The sequence below is a fragment of the Hoplias malabaricus genome, chromosome 15 (genome assembly GCF_029633855.1).
Source record: "Hoplias malabaricus isolate fHopMal1 chromosome 15, fHopMal1.hap1, whole genome shotgun sequence".
NCBI classification, from domain to species: domain Eukaryota; kingdom Metazoa; phylum Chordata; class Actinopteri; order Characiformes; family Erythrinidae; genus Hoplias; species Hoplias malabaricus.
Window position 1 is genome coordinate 21090011 of NC_089814.1, and position 9946 is coordinate 21099956.

Genomic DNA, 9946 nt, shown 5'->3' on the forward strand with positions numbered 1-9946 from the left:
AAACTCCTCACAGACCGTCACCTGGAGCAGGACTTGAACCCACAACCTATAGCAGGTAGTGTCGCAGTCACACAGCTGCAGGGTCCTGAAGGTTGTGGGTTCAAGTCTGGCTCCAGGTGACTGTCTGTGAGGAGTTTGGTGTGTTCTCCCCCGTGTCCGCGTGGGTTTCCTCCAGGTGCTCCTGTTTCCTTCCACAGTCCAAAAACACACGTTGGTAGGTGGTTTGACGACTCAAAAGTGTCCATATGTGTGAGTGTGTGTCGCCCTGTGAAGGACTGGCAGCCCCTCCAGAGTGTGTTCCAGCCTTGTGCCCAGTGATTCCAGGTAGGCTCCGACCCCACCGCGACCCTGAATTGGATAAGCAGTTTCAGACAATGAATGAATATGACCTCTATATTTTTTGCATGAATTACTGCATCAATGCAGTGTCGCATGGATGCGATCAGCCTGTGGCACTGCTGATGGTTCAGCCTCTGCATTTGACTCTCTGCTGTCTCACACCAGCTGAAACTGATTGGTTCTGATTCTGATTGGTTCTGCTACAGTTTGACTCTTTCAAAATCTGTGCGGTTTAGGGAGAGTGAATTTTTTCTAATGAACAGCTGAACTTATTTAAACAGGACTGCTGAGAACACTAAATTCATGTGGTGGGTCAGACAACTTTTACTGGGTCGGTTCCAGTCATATGTTTGACCCACCTGCTTTAATCTGTTCCTTCATCCCCAAAACAGTCTGAAACAAAATCTTTGAACCGGCAGACACAAAGGCCTGGCCAAAATGAGAGAATTGGGCCCACCCCTCATGGGAAAGGGTTAAATGGACATTAGGTGGATGGTGCAATCTTAACAGTGACAGTCCCTGGTGACCAGGTTTGGTACAGTGTGGGACGGTCTTGATTGGCCACAACAGTCCCTCCCCACTGTACTTGTTACACCACTTCTTCAAACCGCTCCAGCACCTCACAAGAGTCCTCCAAATATGACTGGATCTTAGGGTAGCATCTGATCTGCTTTGCATTGACTTGAAGTTAGCTTCCTCATCAATGTTAACTATAGGCCTGTCATTAGCATAAGCAACAAATTGAGTAGTTCTGCTATTGGCCCTGTTGTTAACCCCCAGTCCCTCACTAACATTAGCAGCAGAAAAAATTGTTATAACGCCTTTGCTAATTTGTTTGCTGCTAATCTGTTTGCTGCTAATGTTAATGGCACACTCATCTCTCCTCCCCAGGCACTCAGGCCCCCTTATGCATCTTCTTCATTTCTGTAATTCAGTGTTGGTTGAACTAAAAGTCTTCACAGGTTTTACCCCCAGAGTGTCTGTCCCTTTAAATCCAACACAGCCTTAGTTGCTGCAAGGGAATCCAAATATCCTGTATATGAGCAGGACAAAACCTGTGCACACACTTAAAGCCTCTCACCATCACTGAGAGCTGTTTCCATCTATTGTGCCACTGTCACTGTTGGTCAGTACTTTTGTTGATGAGCATGGTAATAATATTTTTAATTAAAATTTCCCTTTACACAGCACCTAAGCTAAAGTCTGTGTTGGCTGCTAATCCTTGCAGAGGTGGCATCAACAAGGAGGGTGGTTCCTTGGTCTTGGGACACCAATAAGCATTTAAGTGTTCTAAAGCCAGCTCCTCCTAGCTCCACAGCTAACACTGATGCATTAACCCTCTCTCGCAACCCTCCTCTCATCACTAGAGCATAGTGCGAGACATGAGGGGGCGCCATTTGTGCCACTGTTCTTGTGTTGCAGTGTTGCTTGCTGCCTCCACTCTCCTTGTGTCATTATCATAGAAACTGGCCCGACATAGCTCTCCTCATGCCACTATATCTGCTTACACCCGCCTGCTCAGAACCCGGCTCCAGCTGTTTTTGAGTTCTGCAGCACAATCCCACTTCTGACACCACTGTAATGGCTTTTGGAGATGGATATTGTGACATTGCCACACTGAGAAACATCAAACTTTATGTCCTCAAAGGGGCACAAATACAGAAAGGAAGCAAGAGAACTGTCAGTATTGGGGCTTGGTGTTATACAATGACTGGCAGAGCCTTATCCATCGCCAAACTAATCTCGCAAACAAATTTCGAGGGTGTATACTGCTCTGCTCACATCAATCTTTGCACACACACCAGAGAGCAAGAGAGGGGAGAGAAAGATAGAGAAAGGGCTGAAAAGAATTAGACAGAAACACATACAGTTGTTTTCAACATTTAAATTTGCTGTATACTTTCACTTATTCTGCCGTGTTTGATATCAGTGTGCCTAATCAGCAGGGCCATGTAATGCCCAACAGATGTGTTCCCAGAAAACCACAGAATCTGGTATGACGTATACTTGTAGTCTTTTTAACACACAGCAAACTGAGTGCGATGGGCGTTCTCTTATATGGTATGACTTGCATAAATCCAGGCAGAGACCTGCTGTGTTTCTGGAAAGAATGCACATATGAGCTTCAGTGTCCTTCTGCCTCTCACCTCATCCACCATAAAGAGAAGTGTCACATTACCTTCCAACATCTGGTTTTCATAAACCTACAGGATGTTGTCAAACTGCAATAAGGCAACAGTGGTTTACAATTAATATTGCTTAGTCCGCGTTGTCTACTCTCTTTGTTGTGGCCTGGGTAGCGGCACTGTTTTTGTTGTACCGTGGCCAAGGAGGCTGTCCTAGACTTCTAGACTTCTCAAAATCTCTTTTCATTGAGAGGTGGGCACCTTCATGACAGAGACTTTACTCTCTTACGGAACTCCACATAAACTGACATGATTTGGAACACTTTGTTTTGGCTTCATTTTTTCCCCAAACTTCTTGCTTTATCAAGCACAATTGTGGTAGGTAGTTTTAAAGAATTCTTTCTCTCTTTGTCTGTAACATTATAAACATATTCACTTTGTCTGTTTTTCTTTTTCTTTTAGAACAAATGTCGTTCAGAATGAAATGAGTATTATACTCCATTGTATCTGTGTTTCTTTTTATATCACATTATTATATCATGTGACATAATCTCCTGCGCATGCTCAGATGAAAAACACCAAACCACAAAATATATCTGCTTCTCATGGAGTCCTGTAAAAGAAATGATTTGTGATAGTTTTGCAAAAACAGCATTTTTAATATTAAAGAAATGTGCAGTAAAGGTAATTGTTATTAAATATTGCTGGAGCATGCAGAATTGAATGAATAGGCCATAATCCAATAATGTTCCTCTTAAATAGGACATAAATACCACACTTAATGAATCAGTGACCTTATCCGAGAACTTTCAGGATGTGTCTCTTCGAAGCCAGAAGGAACAAACTGTCAAGGATGCAGGGAAAGAAAAGTGCACAGTGCCGTGTGAGATGACAGCAAAACTCATGCAGGATGAGAAGCATTCTTTTTGCAGTATGTTTTTGTCATAAATCCACACATATACAGGACATGCACAAACATTGATATCAACCCTAATTTTAGTGGGCAATTTCTTTTTTTTTAATGTATTTTTTACTACCTTGTAAATTGTGAGAAATTTAAGTTGATTCCTCACACTGCAAGGACAGGACAGAGACCCTGAAGTGCACGATGAAATAAGAAGTTCAACAAGTTCCACATTTTTTTTCCCGATGGTCATACACACAAAATGGAAAAAATATTTGACTGCTATCTGCTGGTCAAAAGTGGTATAATACGCAAAGTGTTAGCCATGTAAAATTATTATTAGTTACTCTTCTGGCTCAAATCACTAGTACAAAAAGAGAGGCAGAAAAATGTCGTGATGGCTAAAATTCTACAAATGATGCTAGAGATATTTTTGAACTGTTTTTGTTGTGTATAACAGGCAGAAAAATAATAATGTCATAATTAGCTTCAAGAACATACCTTCAAATTTTTATTTCATCGTGCACTTCAGGGCTTCCGTAGGGGATAGATGTCAGCCCATGTGGATTATTTTCTCTCACCTATAAAAACTTATGTGATAAAGGCAGTTACCAGAGCTTGCATGGTCAATATGAAGCTTTTTATTTCTCTATGAGTTCCCCTTCCTATTTCAAGTGGATCTCCTCAAAAACATCTGTGAATGAATAAATTGCTAGTTGTTCCGACTGGAAATGTATTAAATGTATTAATGAAAGATGTGGTCTGATTTTTGCACACATACGTTTTAACTACTTAGTTTGTTAGGTTTAATTAATTTTACTGCATTTTTAATTAATACTGTTTGCCAACCAGGTAACCTCCAACATGCCATGACAACATATGCAAGAGGTACTAGAAAACTGATCAGAGATCTAATAGATGAACAGCAGAAGACTCTGGAATTCCTTTCCAGTCAGGTATAAACCTCAGTCGCAGTGTGAAATTTTCCTCTGCATTCCTGCACACTTAGGGAATGCATTGCTTGTTTTAGTTAACTGATGTTTTTTCCTTTCAAAGGTGATGGAACTTATGACCAAAGTCCACACTCTTAGCACAGAGGTACAGAGGAGCAACAGTGACATGTTTTCCTTGAAACCCCTTCAAGCTCATGGTAAATAGTTGAATATTCCTGAAGCAGATCATTAGAAAATTCAGTGTAAATAATTTTCAAACTCCTTAGTTTTAAATCATCTTTTACATTCACAGGGAGAGACTGTAGTGACATCAAGGAGACTTTAGGGGCAGTATCTCCAAAAATCCCAAGTGGCATTTACATCATTAACCCGGAAAATTCTGAGCTATTATTTGAGGTGACTATGTGAACTTGCCACTGTTTCCTTTATATACATTTATTTACTTTTTACATTTTATTAAAAAATTACAGTGTGGGGCGGCATAGTGGTGCAGCAGGTAGTGTCGCAGTCACACAGCTCCAGGGACCTGGAGGTTGTGGGTTCGAGTCCCGCTCCGGGTGATTGTCTGTGAGGAGTTTGGTGTGTTCTCCCTGTGTCCGCTTGGGTTTCCTCCGGGTGCTCCGGTTTCCTCGCACAGTCCAAAAACACACGTTGGTAGGTGGATTGCTGACTGTAAAGTGTCCATAGGTGTGACTGTATGAGTGAAGGGCTGATGATCCCACCTTGCACCCAGTGATTCTGGGTGGGCTCAGGCCCCACCACGAACTTGAACTGGATACGTGGTTACAGACAATGTATGAATGAGTATATTACACAGTGTGTAATTTTTAAATAAAAATAAAAATCTACATGCTTTTCCACAGTCAAATATTTGCTAAGAATTCAAGGACATTCTAAACACAGTCAAATCTATATGAGATCAAATATGTTTAAATTGTTAGTTCATATTAGGCCCAAAGTGATAATAATCATATGAAGCATAATCAAACATATTACTAGTAAAGTTATTGATTCTTCTTGTAATTGTCAATCAGAGTACAATGACTTCAGTCAGCCATACCTTATCTCAGCTTTGATTACATCACCATGCACCATTGGGTGAGGAGAAATAATAATAATAATAACATGAATAAAAGTCCCACATCCTCCACCAATCAACACTCCCTCATAATGTGTTTTCAATTATTACAGCCTTTATTTTGAATAAGCTTTGAATAGCCTGGTTCTTGAGTTCAAGGCAAAAAAACTGATCTTCTGACCACTGGTCTTAGGTGTTCTGTGAGATGGATTACATGGAAGGCGGATGGACGGTCATACAGAGACGAACAGATGGTTTCACTGACTTTAAACATGTGTGGTCAGACTATCTTGATGGATTCGGGCACTTACCAGGTCAGTGCTTATGAATAATTTATCTTTGCTTTGTGCGTTGTTCATTGTCTGCCTTGAATTATATAGCTCTTTTTACATAGTTAATTATTTACCATCACTTAAAATACTAGTAACAATGTCATAATGGAAGGACCAATAGAACTGATTCACACATTAATTTCCATTAAAATTTCAGATTGTTATTTTCTCCTGTAGAGATACCACTTTGGTTCTATTTGGTGTGACCAAATAGAATTACTGTCGTAAAGAGTTTCTGCCTTGTTTCTATGTGTTTACTGAAGGAGAGCACTGGCTAGGTCTGAGGAAGGTGTTTAGTATTGTCAATCAGAGGAACACACGTTTTCAGCTGCACATAGCCCTCATCTCTCAGGAAGACTCCACTGTGTATGCCTCCTATGACAACTTCTGGCTTGAGGATGAGAGCAAATTCTTTGCAATACACCTTGGCAGATACGCTGGTAGTGCAGGTGAGATATCTTCTCTGAATTAGAAACACTATGCTTACACAAAATTGGATTTGTCATAAGTTTAATTAATTTGTGATACATTCATTGACCATATCTCATTTACAGTACGTAAAATCATTTATAATGTAATGTGTATATGCAGTTTTGATTACATCAGTAGGTAGGGAATTTGTTTTAAATTTGAACAACACATCTCACTACGCAATAAGCCCAAACACAAAACACTAACAACAACAACCACAAATTCTGTAAATTTAATGTGCAACACTAGAGGACACAAACAGAACTTTTCCACTGCATGGCACCTACTATACTCATCTCAACTGTACTCTTGCTTTTTTGCTTTACCATTGGGCAACTTTTGAACTGGGTACTTTTTTAGTACTTGCTCATTCATGGTTCCAAGTGAGCTGAGTGAGCCTTAATTGTGATGTGTAAATCTTGTGATTATTAGCCAGAAAGATTTGTCAATCACAATGAAATGTGAGTAGAGCCAATTAGAGTTAAATAAATTAGGTACCATGCAGTGGAAATTTTCCAATAGGTTCTGCAGTTTATACAGTTTGTATAATCTCCACAGAAAAGCACGGAATGGGGTGCACTGACACAACCACACATAAGGCTAAGATCCCCATGGTCAGTGCCAAATATGGGCAAGAATGATACAAAGTGCACAAGGACTGGCTTGTGGTGCCGTGGAACTGTTTTTTCTTCAAAGATGGATCACCATTTCATGTATTGCTGACTTGCTGCATGTTGATCCCTTTACCTCACATGTAGTCAGTCATTCATTCATTATCTGTAACCGATTATCCAATTCAGGGTCGCGGTGGGTCCAGAGCCTACCTGGAATCATTGAGCGCAAGGCAGGAATACACCCTGGAGGGGGCGCAAGTCCTTCACAGGGCAACATAGACACATACACACATACACTGACTCACACAGTCACACCTACGGACACTTTTGAGTCGCCAATCCACCTGCAACGTGTGTTTTTGGACTGTGGGAGGAAACCGGAGCACCCGGAGGAAACCCACGCGGACACGGGGAGAACACACCAACTCCTCACAGACAGTCACCCGGAGTGGGAATCAAACCCACAACCTCCAGGTCCCTGGAGCTGTGTGACTGCGACACTACCTGCTGCGCCACCTTGCTGCCCAAGTATCCATAGGTGGAACTATGATACAATCAAGTATGTTTATATATTTTCCAAATGAATCATTTGAGCATTGTTGATCATGTTTTGCAGGTGATGCATTTAGAGGATACGATCAAGACCAAAATCAGGACACAGCACCTTTCAGCACCTTAGATGTGGATAATGATGGCTGTGCTCCATTCTGCACATTTAATGAGACAGCTGTGGAGAGCTGCAGTGTCCATAACAATAACACAGGCTGGTGGTTTAACCAGTGTGGCAGGGCTAACCTCAATGGTTCCCCTCTGGACCAAGACCGCGCCACTCAGCCACACATTCACTGGGACACATGGACTAAGAATGGAGAACTAGTCAACATCAAGTCAGTTACAATGAAAATCAGGAGAGTTGAAGGGTCTAACCTTAAATAGGTCTTTTTCTAGTTTATAGTGGAGTGCAGGATAAATTGAAAATAAAATATATCATTTACAAACTTGAGGTGATTAGATATAAGATAATCCCCTGGCATTACAGTTTTTTTCTAAAATATACAATAGTACAGAGAAAAGACCACCAAAACCATCACAGTCAAATAAAGTGTATATTATAACTTTAATCTCTGAGAGATTATAAGAGAAAATCCGTTGCTTCAGAATTGAAAAGTAGAACACCAACATTTGCCGCTGAAGTTGTTTCTCTCAATCATTCCTTGTGAGATGACATCCCAAACATGTGGGTCTGAAAGGATGTGTACATGTCAATTAGCCTTTACTGAGAAAAGAAAATGAGCAAAAACAAAATTATCAAATGGAGAATGAAATAAAGAATTGTTCTCACAACAATGGTCACCTCAGAGCCCAGATCTCAATATCACTGAAGGTATTTAGGATTCATTCGATCTTGAGAATTAGAAAATGCAGCCAGCTTCTAAAATTAGAGTTTGGAGTTGCTAAAATACCCATTTAAGTTGATAGTTAAGTTTCTACAAAATTGCAGCAATTGGTTTCCTCTGTTCCCAAACCTTTACAGAGTGCTGAGAAAAGAAGAGGTGATATAACACATGTCCACATCCTGAGTTTTTTAAATGTGTGGCTTGCACAAGTTAAAAAACGCACCTATATTTTTCAGCAAACAATTCTATTTCTCATTTTCACCTCTTGAATTTGGGAATTTTTTCTTTAGATTTCTTTGACACAGTGAAAACAAGTCTCTTAAAACTAAAAAACTGGGTTCAACTTTAAAATGAGGCTGCATATGTAAAGGTATATAAATGGGAGATTTATTTATAATAAACAAAATTTGTTTATTACATGGTTAATAATTAGGTTGTGAACAGCTGAAATATTATTAATAATATTTATAACAGCAATTACCTGTTTTTTAATACTGAAAGTTTTAAAAAACTAAACTGAAAATGTAAAGCTAAAGAATAAGCTAAGACCTGAGAATATGAGATTAGTGATCTCATATGTTTCGCATCAGTGTCTAAAAAGACATTCTATCAGTAGTTTATTGATTCAATTTGGTTGTTAAATGGTTACATGTATTAACAAGTATTTGCTGAATGATGGAGAAGACAAAGTAAGGTCAGTATTTTGCAAAATCTGAGGTTTAACAGCATAGATGGGTGTGGGTTCACTGTTGGGCAAGAAACAGGTCATTGTTACCCTTTCTATCTTTGTGTTATAAATGATTATTAATGACTTTTAATGTGTTTACAGCTTGATTAATAACCATTAATAAACAGATGGCAAACAATTTAAAAACCTTTGTAAATGTAGTCTTACTGAAAAAACTTTTAAAAAATGAAGGGTGGTCTCTCACTTTTGCACAGTACTGTATTTCATAAGAGTATATTTTTAGATGCTTTACTAAAAGTTAGAATGCACTTTTCTGACACTGTGATATTCTATGGCAATAAACACAGTGGGCTATAAAATGCTGGTCTGTAAACGGGATACTTCTCAACATAAATATTGCTATGTAATTTGCTCCTTTTCTGAAAGCTGGTGTGCAGTGTTGATTAAAACTGCAGTATTAGCCTATTTTAGGGTCTTTGTTGTTTTGAATAAAGGCTGATCTGTTTAAAGAAGATAATTCTGTTTAGTCCAAAATGTGCTGGAGCTCCTGACTGCTGTTTGTGTCAGTTGATGTAAAGCAAATGCCAGCAGTATTTCGTGGAGATTCCATTGTTAACTGTGCTTCAGCAAAGCCATGAGTGCGCTGTCCCTGAAAATCTGGAAAGGCAATTGATGGGAAGAAGTAACGACCAAAGCATGAGCTGTCTCAGCATTTTCATTCCCAGTTGGGAATTTAAACCTGAAACCAGTGAAGAAATAATGCCATTAGTTGGACTTCTAATTCTGAAACCTATCTCATCAAACACTTTGAAGTACGTAATTATAAAACAAACTGTACGGGTGTGGGTGGCTCAGTATTTGTACTAATCCATTAAAGTGACATCTATCTTTAACACACTTGAAAGAACCTGCGTAGTGTGTGGGCTTCTATTAGAATCATGTCCTAATGTAAACACATCGGTAGTTATGTGTATATGTTATATCATCTGTACTGTGTTTATTTAGAGCGGCGAGTCCATTTTGTCCTTTCAGAGACTAAACAAA

The 9946-nt window shown here is 39.5% G+C and overlaps 1 protein-coding gene across 1 annotated transcript; it reads left to right on the forward strand.

Moving 5' to 3' along the window:
- Positions 1-2715: 2715 nt before the first annotated feature.
- On the forward strand, positions 2716-9742 carry angptl5 (angiopoietin-like 5). The gene is made up of 8 exons (XM_066646244.1): positions 2716-2843; positions 3228-3396; positions 4222-4325; positions 4426-4519; positions 4615-4718; positions 5594-5714; positions 5996-6181; positions 7434-9742. The coding sequence occupies exons 1-8, from the start codon at positions 2775-2777 to the stop codon at positions 7751-7753; spliced, it is 1167 nt and encodes a 388-aa protein (XP_066502341.1). The 5' UTR covers positions 2716-2774; the 3' UTR covers positions 7754-9742.
- The last annotated feature ends 204 nt before the right edge of the window (positions 9743-9946 follow it).